The sequence below is a fragment of the Serinus canaria genome, chromosome 7, assembly GCF_022539315.1.
Source record: "Serinus canaria isolate serCan28SL12 chromosome 7, serCan2020, whole genome shotgun sequence".
NCBI lineage: Eukaryota > Metazoa > Chordata > Aves > Passeriformes > Fringillidae > Serinus > Serinus canaria.
Window position 1 is genome coordinate 11,022,333 of NC_066321.1, and position 27,861 is coordinate 11,050,193.

At 42.6% G+C, this 27,861-nt stretch overlaps 1 protein-coding gene across 5 annotated transcripts in view; it reads right to left on the reverse strand.

Annotated features, from left to right (window-relative positions):
• Positions 1-23,901, reverse strand: part of SLC15A2 (solute carrier family 15 member 2) — a 51,899-nt gene extending 27,998 nt beyond the window's left edge. For 3 of the 5 annotated variants that reach the window (XR_007778020.1, XM_009087839.4, XM_018911349.3), the window contains exons 1-5: positions 10,331-10,463; positions 7,349-7,436; positions 6,605-6,746; positions 4,703-4,795; positions 3,515-3,614 (exon numbers count right to left, since the gene is read on the reverse strand). Coding sequence is in view for 4 of the 5 variants with exons in the window: in XM_009087839.4 (XP_009086087.3) it covers positions 3,515-3,614; positions 4,703-4,795; positions 6,605-6,746; positions 7,349-7,436; positions 10,331-10,462 (555 nt within the window). In the remaining variant the exon portion in view is untranslated. Of the gene's footprint in view, positions 1-3,514; positions 3,615-4,702; positions 4,796-6,604; positions 6,747-7,348; positions 7,437-10,330; positions 10,464-23,603 lie in introns of those variants that run through there. The other 2 variants (XM_018911350.3, XM_050977089.1) reach the window with 2 other exon arrangements.
• Between the last annotated feature and the right edge of the window lie 3,960 nt (positions 23,902-27,861).

Below are 27,861 nucleotides of genomic sequence, written 5' to 3' on the forward strand. Positions count from 1 at the left end.
AATTGTATTTCCTAGAGTGTTCAAGGCTGACCCATACATTCCCCTTAAATTATTTATCCTAAACTAAAGGATTTGAAAGCCTTATAAAAATCATCTCAATGGCATGTTCTCATGGTTAATAGAAAACAGCAGTGGGTCTTACTATCTGTTATATTCCTTTCCCTTGCTGGTGGTTTTGAGAATCCAGAACTTTCTACTGCTAAACTAGTAAAATTATATTTTCTTTTTCATTCTACCTTTGTGACTAGTTATTTTTCATCATAGAGAAAACTAGAGAGATTAGTAGCCTCAGCAGTCTTCCCCATTCCTGGATAGTTCTCACATGACTTGTTGAGGTGGTGCAATAGAACCCTCACAGTCTTGCCCTCTTCTTGCCAAATTGTCATGGCATGTCTCTAACCTTTGATATCTGAGCAAATCAGAATTTCTGAGAGCTGTGATAAACTCAAGCATGCAGCTCTTGACATGATAAAGTCTAGAGCAACAATTACCAAAACAATGTGATAGTAAGAGAAGAGGATAGCGATGCATAAAGAATTTGGAGCATCTTATTTCACACATTTTCAGATTTTAGTGATGGAAAGAAAAAGGGTCAGAGAAAAGCTGAAATAACTACAAAAATAATGACCCAGCAGCTTGCAAATTATACTGATTGGAATAAAGAATTTAGTCCCTATTGTCTTAATCTTTAGAGCAGACACATTAACAACATGATTTGGATTAGCTAATTTGAGAAAAGGTACTGTACATGATAATCCTGATCTCCTTGGCAACCAGAAAATAAAGAAACAAAGAAAAGCTACTTAGCACCTTAAACACCATATTGCTTGAAAGCAGCTTTGGTCCCTAATTAATATGTGCAGCAGCTTCACCTTCATATAACATATTGTAAATATAATTTTGTTCAGGCATTTTTAACTTGGACTTCTAATCCCGTAGACAAAGGCATTTGGAAATCTCCTGCAGATAAATCTGTTTTCCCTATCTGACCTCCCGCCAAATTAGTCCCCATCACTGTCTGTAGTAATGCCATTCTCAATGTGGCAGATCCAAGACTATTACGCTCCTGAAGTACTTAAAAGAGAATCAGATTGATGTGGTGCATTTACCTCAAAACATAAACCTCTCTCTAGGAATAGCAGGGGTAATTTAGTTATTTATACACAAATAAATACACAAATAAAGAACTTATACACAAATAAAGAACTACCTCATCCCAAGTTTTCAGACAAAACAAATAAGCCCATGCACTTAAGGACTCCGATGAAGTTTATTGGTGTCCTGAAAATTAAGGGGGAATCAAATGCTTCATTTCATAGTGAATTTTTAAAATTTATTTCAGCCTACCTGGAGTGGAAGAAAATAAAACATAAGACCCCTCGAACACCACTCCAGAGGAAAGAAATATTCCGTTTGGCCTCAAACCTTTCATTCCTTACAAAATCAAAACTTCTCATTCCAATTCTGATGACTTAAACTTCCTATCACATAGCATAAAACATTTGCTTCTTCTGAAAGGCCAAGTCATTTCAAAATGGTAAAATAGAAAACTTTCTATTTTGAAAAGAACGTTTGAAAAAGAACGAATAGAGTAGAACACATTGTTCTTATTAGAATGCTTTTTACAGTTTTCTTTCTCTAAATTAGTTTTTCTTGAAGGTAGCACACAGGTGAATGTTTGAGCCTTTGTATTTGATAAATTTGTTGGAGAGATGTAGTCTGAATGCTAGAGAATGAGTACAGGCCCACACAACCACAGGCAGTTCAGGTTTTCTCTCTGTAATGCAGCTGTGGTTGTAAAGTTGGAATAAGAATATGTATGTGCCTATGAGGGGTGCTGAGATTCATTAACTGAAGTCTATGAAACACTCTGAAGATAAGTGTTACATATTATCATACTGTAATTAGGTGGTAATTGAAAGATGCTGGATAAACACTATTAATCATTAATATTCATAGAAGTAGCACTTGTGTAAAGGCTGCTGTTGGACCTCTTGGAATTCTTTTGGGACAGCAATTGGTGCAGCAAGCCAGGATGTCCATGCACTGGGATGCATGCAGCTCTTCCAGAGCATGTGTGCTATGCTGCCAGCCTGATTTAGTCAGAGTTGTGCCAGCTGGGGAGGCTGGTGAGCAGCAGAGCATTGCTGATCCCCTTTCTGCCACATCCCCTAAAGCACATGACAGCATGTAGACATGCCTGCAGGAGGATCTGCTTTGGACAAGTGACCACAGAACATACCATGTTTTTACTTCTTCATTTCAGCATCACTCAGTTCATGTGCAAAAAGCACAACTCTTCCCAAAATTTTAAATTTAGTCTATATCATTTCATTACATGTTGACTTCATTCTGGGGTATTGCAAAAGACAAGGAGAAAACTGCCCTACTGGGCTCCTTGTCCAAGGGGCCAACTCTTATCTAAATTTACCAGTGCTTTTCCTGACACACTATTAGTCTAATGTCCTTCTTTAATGCCTCCATTGATGGGAATTTCCATCTCACAAAGGCCCTAGTATTTTCCAGTGTTTCTCTAGATCTATTTCTGGAAAAAAATTCACACTGTCAGTCCTAAATAATCCTCCTTGAGTTTAAGCCTACTCACCACAGACCCCAACACTTATTTTCTTTTCTGTAGCAGCAGCCTTCTACATATTTGAGGACTTATGCCCTGCAAACAACTTGGTGATTTGAATACTTGTCATTGAGAAAAAAGAGATTTTTATTTGTGTGTTAGGTCAACATAAATCTATTTAACTTAGAGTCAATTGAAAAATTTAGCATTTTGCCTGAGGATTAGCACTTCCTGACCTGCTTTGCTTCCTTAAGAAGTACCTTATCCCTGGTTTAGCCCCTGTTCTGAATAATGGGAGTTTGAGATTAGTGCAGATGAGAGGCTAAGCACTCATGACAGAGAATGAGGACACAAAGCACCTGGACTACAATTCTCAGGACAGACAGCACAAACACAGCTAAACAGAAACATTTTCTCAACTCTTCAGAACTTTCCGTTCTGGAATATCCAGAAAACATTCTGGCATTACTTGCAAAAGACTAGAATTTCCTACAGTTCTTTCTGAATAACATCTGAGAAACAGACTATGACTGATTTGAGGAAAAAATCCCACAGAAACATAGGCCGGTGATACAGTCTTTTCTTTCATTTGCCATATTCCACTGCAGTGCATTATAATCACCCTTGTTAAGCTGTGATATATACAGTTCTGTGATATGCAAGACAGGATTTTTCAAGTACTCTGATGTCCAATCAACATTTAGATGATTTGATGCAATTATGACCTATCCTTTTCAGTATCAATCCTCTTCTGCAGTCATTTTGCCTTCGTGAAGTATCTAGATTCTCTCAAGTCCTATGCAAACCATCCTACCTCATGCCTTACAGTGTCTTTTCCAGCAAACTGGCCTTATTCTAGCACAACAGGATTTTGATCACATAAACATCCTCACAAAGTAAGCAGGCACTGCAGATTTTAGGAAAGAAAAGAAGTCTTACATGTTCCTCTTCAAACTGGTCCCCACCAAATGCAGAGACACAGGGCTTGATACCTCCCGTTCCAAGGGCGATCAAAAACAGACCAACCATAGACAGGACCCTTCATGCAAGAACAAAAATATCACCATTGCAAAACCTTTCCAGAGCTTATTGAGAGCATTTTAGTGTCACCCAACCACGATTCCTCTGAGAATGTTGTCTTTTGCACGCAGGTAATGATGATGAGCTAGACAAACAAACAAATTAAGTATCCTAATAATTTGAAAAACAAATTAATTATACTAATTTCTGCATTCCGTATCAGTCAATTAACCAAACTGGTTTTGTCAGTTTCTTGTTGTTCTGAGGTCCAATGGACATATAGGAGATCAAATAACTGTGGAATTATTTTTACTTATATGACAACAAAAGGTGTCAGAGATCAAATGAGAAAAAGAAAAAAAAAAAGAAAAAGGGGAATACTTTTTGCAGCCTTGTAGCCTGGGTAAGAGCAGACAAACTGTTTGAATTAAGCTTATTCTTGTGTGCTTTCTACTTCCCAGTGGTTTTCAAAATGCCATTGTTGGCCTGACAGATTATGTCTCTAGGGAACAAGAGTATCAGGACTGACCAGGTCTGGGACAAAAAAAAACTGTTCTGTAAACAACAAGTGCTCCTGCCTGCATGTGCATATTTTTTGAGCCATGACTACACAGACAAAACCAGCTTGGTGGTTTCAGAGACACTACTCTGACAAGCCTATCAGTTCAGAATCTAGAGGGTTGTATCCTGTGGAAGAAACAGACCCTTCCCCTGTCATCAGAAAATGTATTTCCGTTTTGTGTTCCCATGCACATGAGGGAACCTTGCTGAGCTGGGCAGCTGTGCTGATGAAATGAGCAGGCTCCAGGAAGGAACCTGGTGCAGGCAGTTGGATACAGGAGACCAAACCAGTAGCATGGTAGAGCAGAGAGGGGTGATCCCAATGCCTGTGCCAAAGGAGTTAGAGTCTGTGTGGTGACTTCCAACTCCACCTGGAAAGCTCACCCACTAGGTCCACCCTTCTGCTCTTACTCAGACATCCCTAACCCTTCCCTGATGAAAGTAATCTATGCACAGCCCCCAAAATGCTGGTCTGATGGAGAAAAAACAAATTACAGACTTGGGTAAACTACCATCTACAGCCATGTGGCTTCAAGGGCTACTTACACATGAACTGCCTGGTTGCCCAGGGATGGAATGGCACCCACTGACTTTATCAGATGGCCAACAACATACACAATGGAGAGGTAGATGATCGTCCTGTGAGGAAAGCAAACAGCAGTGACTGAAGGTGCTGGGTGATGTACAAGCTGAAAACAGAGTGTGCCCATGGGCCCTGATATAGGAGCTCTACTTGGCTGGCATACAAGGAACTGGTTTGCTCTACCAGTGTTACAGTGGGCAGCTGTAATTCCTTTGTGTCAAGGAATAGACATGCAAATGGGTTCAGATTAAGGAGGGATAGCCCCTGCTTTATTTGTAGACATTACTGAGCAGAATACATGAAAAGTGTTCCAGCCTTGTCATGCATGGAAGACTGCAAAGAGAAGAGCACTGTTCAGGCCCAGTTCAGTTTCCAGATTACTAATAACTGGCATTTTGTAGGATGTGCATAAGTGAATCCCTTGACTGGAAGGGATGTCTAGAGACTGTTGCCCACATTCAACCTAACCAACAAACCTGAATTAGGAGTGTGGTTTCCTCATTGTAAGTCTGTTTTGGGTCCCAAGTATCTCTGAAAAACTGAGCTCATCTATCTGCCTCCCATGCATGGTGAGGGAGAAGAAGAAATACGAGCAGGATGATCAGACTCTTGAGTGTATTCTATTCCTTCACCACCCTCTAGATTAAGATAAATCTATGTATTCTTGTGCTGAAGACACATACACAGGTGAATCAAAGGACTTGTAAGGACAGAAGCACTAGAAGAAGTCCTATGAGCTTTGAGCATGGAAGAGGTCCCTGATGCACTCAAACCCTGGTTGCAACAGCTAATTTAGCAGCACATCAGATCATTCCTAAAAGCCCCTCTAATCTGTTATATTGGCTAAGGTCTAGCTACTCCAGCAAAAGCCACTTCCCATTAAATTATAGGGATTACTCCAAGGAAGGTCTCTTGCCTAACACATGAGCATCTGTATAAGGATTTACCTTCTCACAAAATCATGCTGCAAGATAAACATCCTCAAAACTAATGGACATTGCTATGTGACCTTAAATAATAAATTTAATAAACCCATTGTTTTTTGGTTGTTTTTTTTCATTCAAATGGACAAGAAAATTACTAAAACTGAGTGCAGAGAAAAAAAGACACTGACAGCTCCTTAAGAACTTTCTTCTGGATAGGCATATGGCAGCTGTTTATTTCCTATAGAGACACTTCTGCCAGATAGGCTTAGTCTTAGAGAGAAAAGTTCAGCTGCACTTCATCACCCTGACAGCCAAGACTTCTCAGACAATGAAAAAACAGTGCCAAGCAAATAAAGTCCTATATCGAGCTGCTCATCACCACCCTGGGGCAGATGTTTGCTCCACAGCTTATCATCAGAAGGGAAGACTGCCTAAGGACTCTTACTTAGGAAGAGTCTACCTGGTTATGCGCTGATGGAGATGATTTGAGAGAACACAGGTTTCTCAGGCATAAAAGTGGGTGTGCTGATACATTACCCATGCTGTGAGAAGTGTAAGGAAGTACATGACAGTTAATGATATTTCATCTGAATCTGAGATCTACACGATGACATTGCTTTCTCACTATCTTTGAATCCTTCTCAGAAGCAGACCTCAGCAAACTGAAGGTTAATTGCCCTACACCTCAGCTTCCTGAAGTCAGGTAGGAAAGGACAGTGGAGGAAAAGGGTTATTGTAACATTTAATTTGTCCCAACTTTGTCGCCTATTGGCCTTTGGGTGTTAGACAAGCACAGAACAGCATGAGCAAACAGATCAACTCTGTCAAAAGAGAGGAGATGACCTTCACAAGTGTGTCTTTGCTGCACTCTGAGCTAGCTAGCTCACACATAGCACTGTCCTTGCATGCTGACTGAATTAGAGAGAGGTCTTCACTTACTTGTATTTGCCCAGCCACGAGTCTGCCATGATGGCTCCAATGACAGGTGTGAAATAACACAATGCAGAGAAGGCATGGTACACAGCAGTGGAGAGATTCTCATCCCAGTGGAAGAAGCTTAAGAAATATAGTGTCAGAACAGCTAAAAAGAAACAAAACAAAAAAAATATCATATCAGATAATTAATGTGTATATCTGCAGGTAAGCAAGATCTTGGTGGCAAGAAAACTACTGATTTGTCAAGCAACTGAGCAGTGCTGGGGAAAGATTTGTGCTTCCAGACCTGTTCCTCATAATCTCTGACACAGGAGAAGCTAAAATGAGATATATGAGTATCTGACAACCTTTGCTCATAAACATTTATGTTTAGCTGAAAAATGTATTTTCTAGCTTATCTTACCCTAACCTGTAGTTCTGTTTATGCTCTTTTTCTATTTACAGATTAGGTGCCTGTAAGATTCAATTCCCAAACATACTGATTGCACATCAACTATGAAAGACATCACACAGTAGAAAACCAGGTTTGACATAGAGAATTGTACAATAATTTAGACTGCAAGGTACATTTGGAGCCCTCTAGTCCCAACTTCTTCTCATCTTAGATACAGCAACAATGTTAGGATACACTGTTCATATGTGCATTCCAAAATATCAATTAACTTTGAAAGACAGCTGAATACCACACCCAGCAGAGCTCAGAAACATCAATCCAGCTTGTGGATGGGAAAGTCACAGGCCACATACCTCTCATGCCATAGTAGGAGAAGCGCTCACAGAACTCGTTCACCACAATGAAGGCAATGCTCAGGGGGTAGTTGGAGCCACAGAGTTTCTGTGGGAGACAAACAAGAACATATCAACTGTCAAAGCCTTCACCCTAGCAACATATTCCCACAGTGTCTGGGGGGTGGAGAGGAGTCCAGTCCAAAACCAAGTGCCCACAGCTGCTTGACTGGCCTGTGAGCTGGACTCAAAGGAGAGAGTGGACCTCATGGTACTCTTGCTTTGATTAAGGCTTCCCAGTGAATCAGCCTGGCTGACATGAGCCCAGTAAGGGCAGCCATGGGGATTCATGGGCAGTCAGCAGCCCACTATGCTTGTAGCTCCAGGAACTCCACTGGAAGGGTTCTACCAACTCTCTACAGCAATGCTAAAATATCACTGATACCAAAAAAATACCTTTGGATGCCTTTTCTTCCACACTCCATATAAAGCTACCACCCTGCCCCAAAACTGCTCCCTCTTCTAGTACCAGACCTTGCCTCAGAAACTGGGAGACCTCAGGGATCTTCTGTCTGCTTCTGTGTGCAAAGCTGCTACCTCTCTCAATCTCTGCTCCTCACTTGTGCTGAGCTGTGACACCCCTCACTGAAGCAGAGCATCAGATCTCTGTTTGACACTCCCTCAGGCATGGCATCCATTTCATATTCCAAGATTGCTGGCAGAGCTATGGATAATTCAATTTATTAATCAGAACTTTAAAAAAAGCCAGTGATGAGACTGTCAAACCTGTCTAAGTGTGACCACTCTTCCACTAAGCCTGACTTTACTGCAGCTAACATCAGCACTTCCCAAGTGAAATACAAAGCATTAAACAGATGAGTCTTGGCATGACCCTGTGTGGGCCTCTGTCCCTCTTGCTACCCCACCGTGGTCTGAGCTAAGCAGCTTTCAGATTCCAGCTGCTTAGTGGCTCCACTGCCTCACAACAGGAAAGCAGGTTTGCACAGCACTGCCCAGCCTCTGCCAATTAGCAGGAGAGGGGCTGGGCATGGCTTTGGTGAGGAATCTGGGGGGAGTGTGAGATTAACAGATGCAACTATACTTATAGATTTAAACAGCCATGGTATGGGCCAGTGAAGTGAGATGAACTCTTCACATGCATTTCTGTGCCTCATGTCAGAAATAATGAATTCCTGTGTTTCTTCCCAGAGTCCCAAATGCAAGTAAAGTACCAAAATAGATGTGTTTATTCAGGTTTATTTTACTACCAAGAGACCTAAGCTTATTTGGATTCCCAAAGCAATGGCATCAAGTTAGAAGAGTACAGTTTAATGACACTGTCTTCCTCAACTTTATGAAAGAGCAACAAAACAGACAGAAAATCAAAACTCCACAACTCCCACCTCCCTCCTACTTTCCATTACTTAATCCTCTAAAGACAAATATTTTTGTCTATTTTTTATATATAATATATATGTATAGATTTTTCTCACCAAATATGGGCTGCCTTTTTGTAAGAAACCCTTCTTACTCTACTAGAGTAAACACATAATTATCCATTTAATTTATTATTTAATCTGAAACAATTGTACTCAGCAATATGGCTTGTAAGAAAGAGTGGGCTCCCTTGGAAACTGCACTGGGGCCTCCTGCTTTTAGCCTAAAAATGGTGGCATATATAAGGGGCAGGGGCAAGGAGAGAAAGGAGAGCAGGGGGCAGTGACTTCCCAGCTAAACCTTCCCAAGTGCCTGAGCCACCACCCTGAGTAAGTGTTTACAAACACAGAGCAACGACTTACAAGCAGGGGCACTTCCATCTGGCTTGTGTGTCATGAGATGGCGTCAGCATGTGCAGAAACCCTCATGTATTGTCTCCACTGTATCACTGACCTGCCTGTGGCCTGCCTGGACATCCAAAAGTGGGAAGCTTTCATCCATGTGGAGAGCTAGATGCAGTTTGCTCGCTTTCGCAGAGAAGGACCGTGCTCAGAAAACAGCCCCAGCAAAAGCAAAGAGGTTAAGCCTGGATTCATGAACACACAGATAGTCTGCAGTGCTTAGCTCCCACAGCAAGCCTGGGATCTGTGGGATTATGGATCTCTTAAAGATACTGTGGAAGTTGATAGACTGTGTCTTTGGAAAAAAGAAAGTTCATTTAAAGTACCCACTACAGGAGACGTTTGTTTTCAGCTCTCCTTCTTGCTGACTAATGGAAAAACAGGATAAAGATTAATATTTCCCAGGAGCTCTGGATACCCAATAGTTAATGTCTGCACAGTAATTAAAGTTGAGTTAAACAGTCGGTTTACTAATGACATGACTGTGAGTTTTAAGACCAAGTATTACATGTTATCCTGCAAGTCAAAGCAGCTACAACATAAGCCAAATTCTTCCTGAATCCTATGCAGTGAACAGTTTTTAGGGGCCAAGCACTCAACAAGAATTAGCCTGAAAACCTGCACAAATATCAAAGCTGCAAGGCAGCAACACATGTACCTGACTTGGGCTTTAAATCAGAGGCAAAGATGTAAACTCATGGCTCTGGCACTGCAGTTGGGCTCTGTAACACTCACCAGTGGCCTGTCCTCAATCCCTGTTTTTCCTTCTGCTTTTCATCATCTGGGTATCTTTCCCTGGTGGGTTTCATCAAACTAAACAGAGTTCAGCTCCCTCCCTCCTTTGCACAACAGCCCCATCCACTTCAGAGATCTAACTTCTTTCCCACAAGGAAAGTAGTGTTCAGGGAAAAGGCAATAAAAACCTTTACCCTTTTCCCCAAACATTCAGACAGTCTGTGCTTTCCCTTTAAGCTGCACTTTCTTAACTTAATCAGGTTAGTGGAGGGATTTTTGCCTTGAGTTGTTAAGGCTTATTTCAACCCTCTGCAAGAAAGGGTGTTTGTCTCTAGCCAGAGCACAACAGAGGAGAGAACAGAGAGATCTTGCAATGTTTAAAACAAGCTGAGCAGAAAGCAAAGCAAAGGAAACCAGCAGCAACACTTACCGGAGATTTTTTCTGAAGAGGGAAATCTCCTTTGGGGGGATCATCTCCTGCAGAAATAAAAGTGAACAAAGTTTCCTTGGATTCGTTTCTCTGAAAAGCGTTCATCTCCCCTCTCGCCTTGTCTCCCACCATGCTATGTGGCTGTGGTGAGTTGACTGGGAAGATTTCCAACCTCAGGCACGAAGTTTGATTCAGTTTGAGTTAACCCTAATTGAGCACATTTGTGCAGCCAGGGCAGAAAGGGGAGGGAGATGCTACCAGGAAAGACAGCTCCAGAGTTCAAGAGGAGTCAGGGAACACAGCCTAAATCAGTAACAGGTTGGGGCTGTCAGCACTTTGTGGCACAGACCTCCCTGTTGTTTGGCATGCCCCCAGCTATTTTACGTGCACCAGCCCAGCATGGTGCTGGATGCTGCACAGATGTGAGCTGAATTAAAATCCCAGGTTCCAGATATACCTCCTGCCTGTGGATTTAGAAGCAGAGTGTGCATCTCCCTCCCAGTGTGGTAATGACAGGTTTACTCTGCAGGGATCTCATTTCACTGTAAAGCCACACATTCCAAGACATAACTACTAAAATGTTCATCACACCAAACCCTTGGACACTGGATGTCACAGATGCCTGCACTGTGTTAAATAATTTCTTTGCTACTGCAGGAGTGAAGTGACCCACAGCAATTCCCTAGAATAACCTTGCCTTTTCCCATGGGACAATTTAATCAAGTAGGCACAGCCAGCATCTAAAAAGAAGCCCCAACACTTCTCTCTCTCACTTTCTATTATCCAGTAGACGACTTTGGGGCTCCATGTGTGACAAGTGCAGCCCATCTCTGCTGGGAGTCCCTGGATTCCCCCTGCAGCTATCTGGGCTCAGCTCCCTGCAAGTACACTGCTGTTCCTCCTTCCATGCCCTTTCCATGGCAATAGCGGAGCTGCTCATCTGCATTCTTCCAGTGCCAGTTGCAATTGCAGAGCAAAACTCACAACCTTCCCATAAACTATCCTCAGTGCCTGTGGCTCTGCTGTATCCTCAGCGCAGTGCAGAGGTTTCTTCTTCCTCTCACACTTGGCTTCTTTAAAAGGCAAATGTTCAAAGAATTTTCCCAAATATTTCTCCCTTCTCTTATCAGTAATGCCCAAACCACATCCAGATTCCACAGCTGGTGCAAGGAATCTCCATAAACTAGTCCTTAATGAAAGCACTGATTTGCTGACAGTGTTTGGTTATCACAAGAACCAGGTCTGCAGCTGATGAACCAGGAAAGAGGCCTTTGGCCACACCACAGATCCTTAATCTGGTTTCAGTTATTGCTAACAAGACATGAACGCTTACACAAGAGAATGAGATGTGATGGACTGCACAGAAGAAGTACAATTACAATCCATCATGTACTCTGGCATTGCTTCCTCTGAAAATCCCCAGAGATCCCATCTCACTCCTGCTAACTGGGCAGCTAAACACGGGGTCAGCTGGGCAGCTGACTTGGAAGCCAAACTTCAGATGGTGACAGAAAGTTCTATCCCTTCCTTGTTTCTTTTTTCTTCTACAGCAGCGGCAAAGCAAGAGTTTGGTACCTCCTCTGTACTGCCACAAACCAGCTCCTTGTCTTCAGCCCTCCCAGTGACCTACACACATGCACAACCTTGCTTTTCACCTGGGTGCAGCCTCCAGAGAGCTCAGGTTTATCAAGCCCTTTTCATGGGCATGAGTGCTCAAAAGCAGACCCAGTGTTGGGGACAGAACAGGTCTTGTTCACATGGGTTCTGTCCCTGCACACCACATTGGCACCTACTCGAGTTCTGCAAGTCTGACCCCATGCTAGAAGCAGCAGAAATATTTCTGAGCCCTCTGCTGGCATCTCATGCCCCAGGTATTTCTATACAGCTCCCAGTGGAAACCTGCTGCATTCTACAATACACAGGCAAGCAGAGCAAACACAGCAGCAGAGTTACTAAAAGAATAATAAAAAAAGAAGGCAGGAAAGGTTTCTCCATCCCTTGCACAGTGCTACCATGCTGCTGCAGTGTGATGCCTTAACATTTTCAGCCTCCTGCAGCTATATTTCTTTTCCTCTGTGTATATACAGCCCTGTGTGTCACATAAGCTAATTTTTTTTTTTTTTTTTAATACTAGCATGAAAAACTCTATCAGTCAGTAGGATTAACATACTACTAGTCTAATACACTGCAGAGCTGTTTAGGCCACTAGCTGCCAGAAGGTCTTCTCAGACAGAAAGGAAGAAAAGGAATTTAAATGTCTGGCAATAAATGGTAACTTGTAGCAAATAGCAAAAAACAAGTTTAAGATAATAGATTTGCAAGCACCTCAGATACAAATATAGAATGATACTTGATAGAAGGAGACCTGTGTGACTGGACTGAAAATCAGGAAGGAATTGTACCACAAATGGAAATCAGGTGGCATTTCTGAAGACAGGTATAGACAAACAGATCAAACAGAGTGGTAGAAGTGTGCCTGCAAAGCTAAAGCACAAAATGAACCTCAGCTAGCAAGGGGGCATAAAAGGCAATAAGAAAAGGTGTTAGAAATGCTGTCAATATTGGAGAAAGAGGAAGGAAAATGAAAAGCTGTTATTTAAACCAGAAAACAATCATCCAGAGAAGCCAGGAAACTTGTGTCCTTTTTGTTATTTTTACTAAAAGATTAAATTGCAACAAGGTTTGCAACACCTTTGAAATTAACCAGTAGGAGTTTGTGTGAAATGAGACAAAAACTGCTTAAATAATATTTGGATATCTCAAATGTGCTCAGATCATCAGAGCCTGAGGAAATTCACCTTCAAGTGCTGAATACCATATTGAGCCACTTCCCTTATGAAGGGCAAAAGCAGAACAAGCATCACCGCTGCCTTTAAAAAAGCAGATTGTTCCTCCAGGAGTGTTCCTCCATAGCAAGAGAGATACTTGATCAGATAATCCCTTCTAAGCACCAAAAGGAGAATAAGGATTACAAAACAGCCATTTCAGATTGGAAAAAATGCTCCCAAACCAGACTGTTTTATTCTTTGGTAAGTGGAGTAACAGCTAGAGCAGCTCTGTATGTGATTTATCCTAACTGTAGCGCCTCTGATTTCTCACTGGGGAATAGGGTTCATATGAAATGCTCATAATAGTGGACAACTGGGAAATCCCTCTAAGAGTATCAATGATTTTCCATCACATTAGGAAAGCATGAAATATGCAGATCCTCAGCTTTTCCATGAGCAAAGAAAACTTCAGTACAGCCAGCATGGTGCTTGTTTGTACTTGAAACCAGGGTGAAGAAGCCTGGGAGACAACTGGGTATGAACCCAAAATGGTGTTGCAAAATGGGAGAAACCATTTTACAACTCTGGAATGAAAATGATGAAATTTGGGAAAGAATACCAAATGCCACTCCTTTCCATTGACAGGAAAAACAGCCAGAGAGATGGACTATAATCCATTTTTGTTGAGGATAAGATGAGAGAAATAACTTTTTTCAGTAAAGAATATCTGGGGCTCCTTTTTCCAATTTCCCTCTCAGTGAGGACAGATGAGCACTGAAACAGAGATGGCGTGGCAATGTCTGTTATATAAGAGTGCATTAGGGACTACAGAAATATCAGGTCCTGTTCCAGAGCAGGCATATAGAGGAGGTGCCCTCCTGAGTTTCCGTGAAAATCTTGTGCCAAACAACCTCACCTGAAAAGCGTGAAAGCAAGGACTACTTTCTGTAAGATTTCCTCTTTTCTGAATTATCCCTTATGCAACTGGGGAGTCTGTAGGATGTTTACATTTGTGAGCTACCAGATGCCTTGCATAGCCAGAAGTTCCCATTATTACATTTTGCTATGACTTTCAGTTCATAATTTAATTTTTTTCTGGTTCCCAAATCCTCAGAAAGAGAATCTCCACTTTTACGTTGCTTTTACAATCTTCTCATTCTCACTGCTCCCTGCTGCAGTACTGTCCACCTTAATCTGTTTATACTCAACTAATCTCTTCATTTTTACCCGCATTCATCTCATGGTACAATCCCTTCCTATTTTTCAGCTCAGCCACACTTGTCTTTTAATAATGAGTCTTATTTTTAATTCATATACAATGGCCGTACTTTTATAGCCCTTTTGCCATATATGTATTTCTCTCCTCTTTCTCTGTTTCTGAGATAAGGTTTTAAGAAACTAGATGAATGTGTGGCAGCAACACTTTGGGCTTAATGACCAGACCCTGGAAGGACGTGATAACCTCTGGAGGTCTCTTCTGGCTTATTTTCTCCAATTCTTTGATCACAAGAAAGAGCAGGGCTTAACTGATTTATACAGATCAAGAGTGGCTTCCATTGCCTGCAGACTTCTCCCAAACTTCAAAGTAATTTAAGAAAATGATGTATCAAATCATTTGAACAACCAGGAAAATATGCCAGAAGCCTTCCAACCCACATCTCTCCTCTTTTCACCAGCCATTACAGACTTAAAATTGTGAAGGTATTTAGAGCAATACCACTAACAATATCAAGTACCTAATCTGCATTTAAGAACCTGTCATCTGATCACAAGTTAACCTGCAACAATTAGAGAAACTTCTCATCCCTCCTCGTGCTTTTTTGCCCTCAGTTCCTCCTACTATCAGCAATAAGAAATCTTTAAACACTTCCTCACCAGCTCGGGTTTCCTTTGCAGGCTGTGGTGTGCAGTCCCCCTCTGCCATTCCGTGCCTTGGATGTGCCCAGCTCTGCTGTGCCTGAAGATGAACCTCGTTAAGCAATCCCGGCTCTCTTTCACCCTGCTGTTAATGTTTCACTTCTCAACAGCAGTCCTTTGGCCACCAATAAAATAGTTAAACTTCCATTTATTCTGATCTGAAGTCATCTCTGCTCAGCTCTCAAGTGTCATAGGGAATCTGCCTTTCTTGAATACAGCCTCTGAGGCTGCATGGCACCTTTCATGGATGTTCACGATCAATCAGTTCACACTGCAGCTACACTATCTTTCAATAAAATTACTACTTCTGGTTGAGGATAGGGACTGGCTATGTGACTAGACAGGATCTACAGCTGGCCATAAATCCAAATTTTTGACACTGTACACCAGCTACAGAGTCATCTTAACTATACATGTCTTTCACTATCATAGAATCACAGAACAGTTAGGGCTGGAGGAGACCTTCAAAGTCCATCCATTCCAACTCCTCTGCAATAAGCAGGGACATCTTCAACTAGATCAGGTTGCTCAGAACCTGACTGTGAATGTTTCCAGGGCTGGGACACCTAGTGAGAAGATTACAGTTTTGAGAAGACATGGGATTTCACCAATCTTTGATAGACTGGCTTCAGTTCCCAGTTCCTCACATATCACACAGGAAAGCAGATATAAGATTTATAACATTGACAAGCTGTTCCCCAAGACCCTTTTTCACCTTCAAGCCATGAACTGCCTGAAGGAGAATCAATAATTTTTCTACTGCACTTCCACTGTTTACTCCTTTCTGCTTTCCCCCATAACTGCCTCTAAACTGTTGTGACTTTCTTTCAGAGAGGCATTAGGGAAACTCTTCTGCAGGGGAAAACCCCAAATATTTTCTGCAGACACAGAAGTAGTTTAGAGTGAGTTCAGCAGTAGAGTAAAATGGGGTCTCCATCACCCAACATCACGGTCCTGAAACCATCTGCATCCTTCTCCTTTTTATTACACTCAAGTCCCACCAGCTTCAAGGTCCTGTATCTATCATCATCAACTCAAGATGAAGTCAAGGCTACAAACAGGCAGTTAGTTCCTGATGAACTCTGCTATTAGCTGGACATAGGATGACCAGTGGAACTGGGGAGGAGGACTAGAAAGATGCACTAAGGAAACACTGAGAGACACCTGAATTTAAGAGTGAAGAGAAGCACACGACAATACCTACAATGTGCAATAGTGACAAGCCTAAGCTGATCACAATCAAACTCCAAAATGAAATGAGGAATAAATTCCTACATATGATGATTCATTTGATAGAGCAACAAGGGATGCAAAGCCTGAAGTGAAAGATGAAGAACAGCATGAACAACTCATAAAAAGATGATAGCAAATCGTGAGGGGCTTGTGAAAGGAGGACTGAAGCAAAACTTTAATAATGGCTAAAAAAGAGCAGGCTGTGCACAGAAGAAATATTAAAGAAAAGATAGATGGTAAGAGGAATTTAAATCTATAATGTAGGAAGTATGGCCAGGATCCAGGGAGTGTTATTCTTATTATAAGAAGATACAGCATAGATAAGTACAAAGCACAGCATGGCAAAGCCAGCAGCATGAGACTCTGGGCAAGCACTGTGAAAAACAAGCAGAAAAGACATATGAGCACTACAGGCCAGACAATGCAACAGAGAAGAAAAGCTGGAGGGAGAATAGTTTTTGGGAAAAATAAAAGGCTTCACTTGGTAATGCTTGTGACTTATATTAGAAGATTTGGGCAGCAAGAGACAAGGAACACATAAGGAAGGGCTTTTATTTCTGAACAGTTATTTAAGACGCTATTGTAGCAAGGAAAAATTAGGATTTTTCTCTTCATTGAAGAGAATGTTCAAGCAAAACACATGAGAGCATGAGAGAGCTTAGACAGGAAATGAAGAAAACACAGCACAAACAAAATACAACCATGAATTTAAATTACTTTCTAGGCTCTCAAGTTGAGAGCATCACAAAACCATTGAAAAAAAATTGGAAGTTGGTTCCGGAATAAGTCTTGTGGTCTTTCAGAACAGACCACTGATTAACAGCAAGTGAACACCAAGGAAAGCTATATATTGCAGAGAAAATCAGGGATAATTTAACTGTTCAGGTTGTCAGTAAGGAAATGGGCTACAGGACCTCTTGAATTATTTTTCAGCTATTTTCCCCTCCACTTCTAAGATGTACTTGTTGCTATGGTATAAGGTACCATGCACTGACTGGTAGCACTGGTTTCAATAAGTTCAAGACACAGAGAAAATGTACATACAGGTGCTCCAGGCAATGGAAACATGTCCAGTCTCTGGGATGTTTCTATGTTCTGCCCTTCCTGATAGTCCTTTGTTCCTCCTTTATAGAAATTTCAGGCATTTTAGCAATGCTGCCCACTGCTTAGAGACAGTTCCTCGTTGAAACAATAGCTACTTTTAATGATCATATAAGTATGTAAAGTCAGCAACAGAGAGACTGCTCTGGAAAAAAACAAATGCAGAAAAGGAGAGCCAAGATAGGCATGGAAGTGCTTGTGAGCTCAATTGCTGTTTGTCTGTCTTGGCTGCAAGTGATCACTTCTGACTGTCACAAGGTGTGCTGGTCCCTCGGCACCCGTGCCACACCTGCTGGTACTGAGACACCTTTCTGTCTCACGCTCAACTCAGGCTCTCTGTTCAAAACTTCTGAATATCAGAGAAAGCCTGAAAACAGAAAAATCTAAACATTTACCCAGTCCACTTGCCTGAAGCTGAGGGTGGGTCATCCCCTTCCTGGTGTGAGAAGGTGGGAGGTACTTCCCTGCAGCTGGAAGAAAGATGTATGTGGTGAGGCAGAACTTTGGAAAACACCTGAGGACCATTTGGTGTCCCAAGAACATTTTCTCCCTGGTGGTTTCAGAAGCAGAATCTCACACAGTACCTTTCAGCAGCAGATATCTCAGGGCATCTCACTGAGCAGATATCAGTATCTCCATTTCAAAAAGGAGCAAAAGAAGGAAGAAACATCCTGATGAAGGTAGACTCCTCTAAAACCTCTTGCATGCCAGCCCAGCAGTCTCTCCGTTAAGCTGCCCCGCCTGCAGCATTATCAGAACAAGTGCGAAACAGCTACTGATTTATTGTGCCACAGGACACAATAAATGAGGGACAGCTCAGCCACTGAAGACATCACAGCCTGTAGCAGCCTGAGGAATGCTGAAATACAGTTGCATCCAGTGTCTCAGCCACCCCGCGGGTGCATTGCCAGTGCTCACTACCAGCCTCTGGGACAGATACTGCCTTGGGAATTTCTCTTTCTGCACTGATCTCTCAGCTGACCAGTAGCTCTCTTCTGGTGGTGTGTCCCACTCCCTCTCCCACCCTGCTCTTGAGTAAAATGCTGCTTTTACTGGCTTCAGTGAGGCAGTTGCAACTGAGAAACCAGAAATCCTATAACCACTCTGTTCCTCAGAGCCAGCTCACAGGGATGCCTGGAACTGGGTGGGGGGTGTCTGTTGGGCAGTAAAGGAGGGGCTACAGGATGTGACAGGAGGACCCTGGGGTTTGGTTCTGACAACATTGTCAGTCCCTTGAGCACCTATTTCAAGTTTCCTAACCTTAACTGCACTGCCTATAAAACAAGCATCAAGCAGCATAATCTCCTGTACATCTGGGGCAAGTGGTTTCATTCATAAATCTGGCTACTGGACTAAGAAAATCTCAGAGAAGGCAGGGATTCCAGTTTTTCCAATTTTTTTTCCATACACACACAGTAAACAGCCTGTTTGTTATTCTCTGCAAATTTTCCTGTGTCAGGAGACATAATGCACTGCACAATTTCAAATCTTTGCCATCACAGAGAGGGTATTCTCACCATAACCCAGCACACAGCTGATTTTTTAGCTGTGGTTTAAGTCAGATTGCAATTGTGTAATCAGTATTTCATCAAGGCAAGCTGCCAGGGACAGAGAAGATGTAAATCCCAAAAATATATCTGTTCTGATGAAAAAAACCTTCCTGATTTAATCCACAGAGATCTCAGCTCTCTGACAGTGGCCCCTCCCAGATGCAAGCACTGACAGATATGATACAACCTTCTGCATTCTAGGGTCTTCATTCCCACTGAGATGTTAATCAGATCATCCCCACCCAGCTTCCTCTACAACCACACCAAGGGCCAGGCAGATTAGAGGCTTGTCCAAGATTCATTAACTCTGGTTCCCTGCATTTTCATAACGAGTTTGCAGTGCCATCCATTCTTTTCAGCCTCCCCCCGCAGTGACCAGGGGGATCAATTTGCTAACACAGTGAGTGGGAGCAGCTCTGACCAGCTCCAGGGGAAAGCAGAGTCATGTGGGTTTTCCCTGCATCAGGTCCCAGAGGAACTGGCACAGAATTGGAGATATTTTTGCTTTTTTTAATGTTGATCTAACCATAGGGTCTCCAGGGACCCTAACACTTTGTAGCACAATTCTTTCTGTTCTGGCCATCCTGTGCCCAGGGCAGTCTATTCTCCACTGGCACTCATGACAAATCCCCTCAGAGTTTGGCAGGGATAAGGGTTATAATTTTATAGAAGGAAGAATTCATCTGTGAACTCTTCATCCTTATGCTAACTCCCTTTTTTCATAGGAGATGAGTGGCATCTGATCCACCTGACATCAGTGGGACCAGGAGTGTTCAGCCTTCCCTTGATGCCACCCCAGAGCACATGTTGTCTTCCTCCTGCTCAACCATCTTTCTTCCAAATCTCCAGTCTCATTACCTTAACTGGAGCACATCTTCTGCCTATGACTGAATACTGAATTAGGCATTTGCTTTAATCCTCCTCCTCCTCTACTCCCAGCCTGTCTCCTTCCTCCTGGGATCTTGCATGGGGCTATGCCCACCACACAACAGCTGAGTTCTGCATCACACATCTGCGAACACTCTGTGTGCTTCTCTTGTGCAAAGAGCAACCCTGAAAAGGGAAATGAAAAGGAAATGCTTTTTCCATAGGCACACAAAAACCACTCTGGTGTTCTCCAGCTTGTGGCCACCCAGAAGCCACAGAGAAGTGCAGAATGCACTGGGCAGCAGCATGGCACATACCCAAGCAGCAGGCAATGGTGTATATGAATACATCCACTGCAGTCTCACCTGTGGTGTGTCACAAGTGGGGCTGGTGTTTCTACCCCAGCTGGTGCACAGTGCTGCTGGGGATACACTGGTACAGGCTTTCCACCTCCTGTGCCCACAGTTGCCTTTGCTGTCTGGCATTCAGTCGTTACATGTCTCCAAGTACTCCTTAGTAAATAGAGGAGACCACACTGTCAGAGAAATCCATTAGTGACAACATTTAATAATAACTTTGATAAATCCATGCCAAAAAATGCAAACACCTTTTCCACAACCTCCAGCTACGCCTATGGTACATGAGAAGGTCTAGCCATGCCAATCCTTTAAGATGCAGACAGCCACTTGAGTGAATTGAATACATTCAATTGCCTTCAAAGAACCTTTGAGTGCTCAGCAACTTGCAGGAGATTTGTTTATAGAAATAATCACTTTCAGAAGAAAAGTGTACATGGCACTTTTCCCTCTATCTCCCATTCAGTTTTACCTCTAACAATAAATCACAAGAGACTCAACATGGAATGGCTTGGCATTGTATTCATCTAGAAATATTTCTTTCCTGTATAAACTCAGATTAATACTAATTCTCTCCAAGATAAAGGCAGCTAGAAATAATTTGAGGACATAAAACCAGTTTTCAGCATTCCTGACACTTCCCATTGTTAACAAACAGATGATCTTATAATGGTAAAGTCAGAGGAATAATTCCTCTCTTATACAAGGTCTGATTGACTAGACATGACAGATGGTGTTTTTATTACTTTCTGTTCTAAAAGAGGCCTCATCTAATGCAGTCCAAGCTGTGTTACGAGTCTTAACCTCTCAGATAAGCAAACCCTGTTTCATCAGGTTAATGGATCCTTACTTGATTCAGGAAGGCAATTTTCCTTAAAGTTATTCTAATCAAGTACTCAGAGTCCAAATTGTCCTGCCTGATTGACTGCCAGCAACAGGTAAATCTCTCTACTAAAAACCATATTTATTTTCAAAGCGGGAAAGCAAGTTATTATTATTATTACAGAACCAATTCTATCCTGTATTCAGGGGCTTCTCCTATGCTGGATTTTACTGCAGTTGCAGAATTAAAGACAAAAGTTAATGGAGCCTTTCTCTCAATAGTTTTGTTAAATAACAGGCAGGGAAGGAAAATTAGAGAGGTGGCCTGCTGTCTATTGATACCCCCTCAATTAACTGTCCCTATGGCAATAACATCTGACCCTAATCAGCACAGAACTCTTCAAGCAGACTCACTCTAACTTGTCTTCCTGCATCTGCCCCCAAATTGAGGGCTGCCAGCTCCAGCAGCTTTGCCACTAGGCTGAGAAGCAAGAGAGGACATTCCAGTTTCTAAAAGAAAAGCTGTGAAGGAAAAGCAGTGCCTGAAGGATGCTCCCTGTAAGTCCCATCTCCTGTATGGCATTTGGCTGCACAGGTGGTTTGGTGGCACAGCTGCATGGGGGCACAGTGGCAGCACACACGAGATAAGGATGGCAGTGCCCTGCTGCCTCTTTGCTGACTCTGGACACTCCAGCCACTCTGGGGCTGACCAGGCTGCTTACAGAAGCAGATGGGAGGCCTGACCTCTCCTACTCTCTTCCACCTACTGCAAGACTGGTCTAGCAACTGAGCCCTTGTAAGGACAAGGAGAAGAGCAACCACCTGAAGGCTGTGCAGAAAACACACAGAACACATTGAATTACTGCATAGAAACAAGAATTGCATCCACAGCTTCTGAAAGATCATTCAGTCAGTGCTCAATGCACATATTAGCTTTTCACACAGCCTCACAAGCAGAATTGGTAGCCCTGATGCCCCATCAGACATTCAATATTGGATTTCCACCTCCAGAAAATCTGACCCCCAGGAGCCTTGGCTGGAGTTTGCAGAGCAGGCAAAGTGAGCTTCGTAACAAAAAAAAATAGTTCCTTTGCAATTTTCAAGGAAGCTGAGCTGCTCTCCTTACAGCTCTGCTGAAGTTATTGATGCCTCAAATGAAACAATCATTCTCAATAATTCTTATTTACCAGCCACCAGACTTTTAGGGTTTTGTCATGCAGAGAATTGCATTGTTATATTAAGGCAGGCATCTTAAAAACAGTGATTATTCTGCAGGAATGATAAAGCTATGGATAGCAGGTGAAAATGCTGTGCTTGAATCAGAGACTCCTAAGCCACAAATTCAGGAAGTATGGCTTGGCTCAGGCTCAAGGATCAGAAGTTTCCAAGCTTCTTCAAATGTCTCTGTTTCAGGTCCTGTCATGTAGCCTGTCACATTTAAAACATAGCACACTTCAGGAGAGGCAGCCTTTTAAAACAGTACTCTCCTTGAATATCATTGTGGGGTTGATTTCAGACACCTTTGGACTCAGAGCAATCACCACTGCTAATTGTTCAGATGGGGGATCAATAGAGAGGCATAACTTAAAAGCCTGTTATTTGTGGAGACAGCCTCAGGGGACAGCTCTGGAACTGTCCCCACAGTTAAACAATCCCAGAAGAAGTAGGCATCCATCCCTGTTAATTACTGATGGGAAGTAAGGCATCAGAGCAGGAGGAGGAAAAGATGAGACCTTGACTCTTACTAGGTCTCCTCTGCTACACCAGTTTTGTAAATGAGCAGTGTATGGTGTAGAGAACTTGTCCCTGGGCCTGATGCAAACCCCCATAAATCAAGTGAATAGACCATAAGCAAATTTCCCTCTCCCATCCAGTTTTCAGTGTCTAGGAACAGCTGACTCCAGCTGCTTTGGAACTGTAAAGTGGCTCCACAGGTATTGGATAAGCTCCCCCAGTAGTTTCTCATTGCCTTTATTGAGTGTTGGGTCAGACACCACACACAGAAGTGTCTGTGATCAATGAACCCATGCTTTGCTAGTTCTCTGCACAAGAACTTATTCACAGTTAATCCAAACCAACTTCATTCATGAAACTGGCTGGAAATCTCATCAGAACAGGCTTTGCAGAGAGATTTCTGACACTCGCTTCAAGCACCAGCAGAAAATAGAGCAAAAGAGACTCCAACTTCCTCTGAGTATTTTGTCAGATCTGAAGATGGCTGATTAATTCATAAAAACTAATGGCAGCTTGCTCATTTTCCACCTTTTGCTTTCCTTTCCCCCGATAAACAGGGGTGTTTTTTTCTTAGGCTTATATGTTTTTCAGAAGAATTTGTCACATAGTTTCTGCAAACCATTTCAGGTACTTAACAGCATTAGTGATCTGTACAAACAGGACAGTACAATACAGACACAACAGGACAGTAGGATACCTTATTTGCTTCCCAGATTTCCACCTGGATGAGCACATATCTTACAAAACAGGTTTGCAATGCAGATTTGCACAACCCTCATTCTGAAGCTCTTGCATGGATATTTTGGACAATTGCCTCCAAACAGCCCACTCCCACCAACATTTCACACACGAGGTCTGTCTGCTTGAGCGCTCCCATCCAGGGAACATGTGAAGAACAGGAACACAATCCAAGCACGCTACTTACGGAAATCTCTGTGGAGAGTCTCACACAAAGGTGTCGGTGGAGTGTCCCCAGATGGAGGGATTTCCATGGAGAAAGCAGTGAGTGGTCCAGTGCAAAAGAAGAGCACTATAACCTGTTTAAGCTTCAGGACGTGTCCGAGATAAATGCAGGGTATGAAGTTATTTCTTCTTGTACTCACAGCAGCACTTGTATTCCATGGTAACGTACAGAGAACAAATGGCAAAACAAACTCTTGGCCTCACAGGAACATTGTTCTGTTTGTTGTCCCTGGAGACTTTCAGTTAATCTTCTTCTGTGGGTTTGGCCAGAGAAATGTACTGGTGAACCTCCCCTCTCTGTTTTCTCTATGCAAACTTAAAACTTCTTGAGGATTCATTAACTCTTTACTTCATCATTTCATGTATTTCAGATAGTGTTTTGTATTTTCTGCATCACTTAGGGGTTTTTTTAAGTGCAGAGTTATTGGTGAGGTCCCTCCCAATGTTCCAGAGCAGGGCTCAAAATAAATAGCTGGTCATACAGAGAGGATAGACAGCTAAAACAGGTACATTGGACCTAGCTTGGCCAGACCTCTCTCAGCCCTAGAGTTTTCTCCTTTTTTCACATTCCCTGTTGGGGAATGGAAAGCAACTCAAAGGGTTTAACTATATAAGGCCAACTTATCAAAACTGATCAGTAAGCAGAATTGATGCCATATGCTTTCCAAGAGCTCATATTCAGCTTAATGCCTAAAATTAGATTTAGGCTTTGGTGACTGACAAGCAACTTCTCCAAAAGGCAGTCCTCCTGTGAGCGCTGAACATTTCTCAGGCAACCCCAATTTCTACTCATGCAAGAATTATTTTGCCATTGAAGTCCAGGTTGCAGTGAAATAGGAGCAAGCCAGGCAGGTAGACCCATGTTCCTAAGGCAAAGTAACCCGGAGTGTTTTAACTGAGAAAAAAAAAGAAGTTTTCTCTTGCTTCAGTCTTGCCTTCATAATCTACTGCAAAGCTGTAATTTGCTGCTCCTGAGAGCTGGCGTGCAGAACAACAGAGCCTGACACAGGTGGCTGACCAGCCATCCACCCAAGCACCCCATGCCTCATCTCCACAGCACCCAAACACCTCAAATGCACCAGCAGCTTCCCCCTGGTTCAGGCCCAGAGCTCCAGAAAATACAATAATCTCCGTCCAAACACTCAGGTTGCTGAACCACCTGTGGCATGTTAGTTGTGAAATAAAGATGACTGATGAGCAGCGTACAGATCATTTTAGAGGAGATAAACCAGATGTTCAAGATACTTGTGGCAGAATTCAGAGGACATGATAAAATGCCATTGCATTCCTTGAGATTAAAGGCCTGATTCTCCTCTCACCTAGGTTCTGCATTGCCTGTGAAGCCAAACCTGTAGTAAAATGGCTTGATAGGAAGAATCTCCTCCTTGAATATTAGCAGGACTGCACTGGAGTGAGAATATCTGGGTCGCAGACTTCAGTAGCCTCTGGCAGCCCAGGGAACCCAGCTCATTCCCACGGTGAGGACCCTGCCAATCCTTGGAGTATGAGGGCTTCCAGGCTTCCCAGCATAGAGACAGGAGCCTGGAAGCCCCAAAACAAGGTTGTTGTTTCCACTGCTGCTTCTGGCAGGGAATCCCAGACTTCTGGGGTCTCCTACACACCTAGATAGGCCCCAGTTTTATCATGCCATGTGTACAGCCCTTTAGACTGCAGTACAAGCATCCAAGCCTCATATGGCTGGGTCATGGATACAGAGCCCCCCTCAGAGACAGCAGAGAGAGGAAATGAGGTACATAAAGGCTGGAATTCAGGCACTAATGGCTGTGAGGTCACCAAGGAGAAAGAAGGGAAGCAAAACAACATGAAGGGAGCTCAATTCGCCATAAAAATCATAGACAGCAATCCAAAATCTTTGTAAAAGATTCCTTCTACCTCAGAGTTCATGCACAGGAAGAAATCTGTCAAGGCAAACATGCCCCAAAAAACGACCATCTGGGAAATGTTGAGGCAGTTCTGCCCAGTCCCATCAGCACATTAATATGTCAGGTCAGTGAAAACAGGGCTGGACAACACTTTAGTTTATAAAAAGGTCAAGGCTATTTTCAACCAGCTGCACTTGGTATGTGGAGCAAATCCAGCTCATCACATTTGTCTGCCCCTAATGCTCCATCCCTATGGGATTTCAGAATAGCTGCTTTGACCAGAGTCAGTAAAAGCAAATAAATGTGTGTTTTTAAAAAGGGTTGTGTAGGAAACGTGCCATGTGTAAGTCCAGAATAAACAGGAGCCTGTAGAAAAATTGTGTCTGGTGGTTGCCACATAGAAATAAAAGCTGGGAATGAATCACATGGGACAACCAAGGAAGGAAGAAATTACCATAACTGAGCCCAAAGAGAGTCTCCTCTCTGCAGTCTCACACTGCAGTGGGAGTGAGGGTGAGAGGGATCTAGCTACAAGCCTGAGCAGTGAGCGTGAGACCAGGGATGCTGCCTCTCGACTTGTCTGGGGGCAGAATCACTGCCAGGTGCTCTCATGACTTTCTGTTGTACACTGGTGCTACCCACAGCCAGGGAGACAAACAGGAACCAGCTCATCCTGCCCATCCCCATGTCAGCGAAAAAACAGGGATTCAGTGCAGAAAACTGACACCTAGGCACAGACACCTTCTTCAAGCCCCTCGTAGCACCAGGGTGGAAGATGGATCATTACTAATAAAAACAGAATGTTTTGCTTTCAAAATTATCTCAGGGAGTCAGCATCTGCTGGAGCAAAAAGCCTATTTCATGAAAATTTAGCAGGGGAATAATTTAATGGAGCTCAGATAAAAAGCAGTCACCTGGAACTCAGATTTAGAAGAAATTGCCTTTTTTTCCCCCCAAATTACTGGTTTGGAGGTTAAATAAGGAATATTCATCTGATTTCACTTTCCTCACACATTCTCCCTGATGGCTGCACTAATGAACTCTAAACTGAATGGCAAAATGCTTTCAGTCCATCTCCCAAGGAGCAAATTCTTTATTAAAAACTAATGATTCTCCTTTTCAAAATTAGCATCTGCAAGTTTGGGGGCAAATTCAAACCTGGTAGAAAAAGAAGCAATTCCCTTTGCAATGATTAGGACTTCCTCCTTCTCACAAAAATCCCAAGGGCCTCTTAACTTGACTGTCTTGATTAAAGAGGGGCTTGGCTTTAATTGGGTAATCGCTGTGGTTTGTAACTCTTGGTTACAGCAGAGATTCTTGGCCAGGTAGGGTTGCTTCCCTTGCACCTCACGTCAACCCTCCTCAGGTGAACTGTTCAAACATTTACAGGTGTCACATATCATCAAAATACATATGAATATGTGCCTATCCAGACCGTTTACTGTGCCAGCATCATCCTGCCCGGCACCAGATCATGCACCACAATGATGTTGTAGTCAAGTAGCTACAAGACCTAGTATGAGGTGAGACTTAGCTGAGGACACAGCTCAGTAACATGCATTTTCTTGAAGCCCTTTAGAGGGTTCTGGAATCAAATGCCAGTGGATGAGAAGCTAATGTTAGGACTGCAGAGCTTCATGATGTTCATCTCTATTTGCTGCCTCATGCTCAAATGATCTCTAAATGCTTTGTGAGGCTTCTTACACCGATTTCCTGACTCAAACCAAAGACAGAATTACCAGCATTTAAAACTGAGCTAGAAGACAGGAAAAACTAGTTTTCAGGTTAATTTTAGATCCAGTGGTAACCTCTTTGACATCATTTATCATAGAGGAGATAAATTCCCTGACTTTGCACCTCAAAAGCTCTTTCTAATTTAATCAAGCAGATTTACATTACACCAACTGATTTCTTTTCTAAGCAGAAAGTAGGCATTCACTTAAACCAGTGAAAAAAATATGGGCTTGCAGGGAAAGGAAATGAAAAGATTGTCTTTATATACGAAATCAGAGAGAGAATGAAATTTCAGCATTATTCAAATATGTAATTTCAAAGATTTTAGTTGTTGTAGATAAAAAATCTGCAAACACATCATAAAAGCTTTGAACAATTGAAACAAAACATGTCAAAAATATTTTGACTGACTCAAGCCATATTTTTCATGTTTTCATTCTTTTCAAAATACAGGCAGTTTGTTCCGCCTCAGGATAGGAAGATTTTCTAAATTTCAGACATTCTGGTGAGGTGGAAATCTGCGTCTTTAAGTCTCTAAGACTGTTAAATTTCCAGATCTTCTAGAGACAGACAACTGCATTGCCAGTGTACACTCCTTCCACT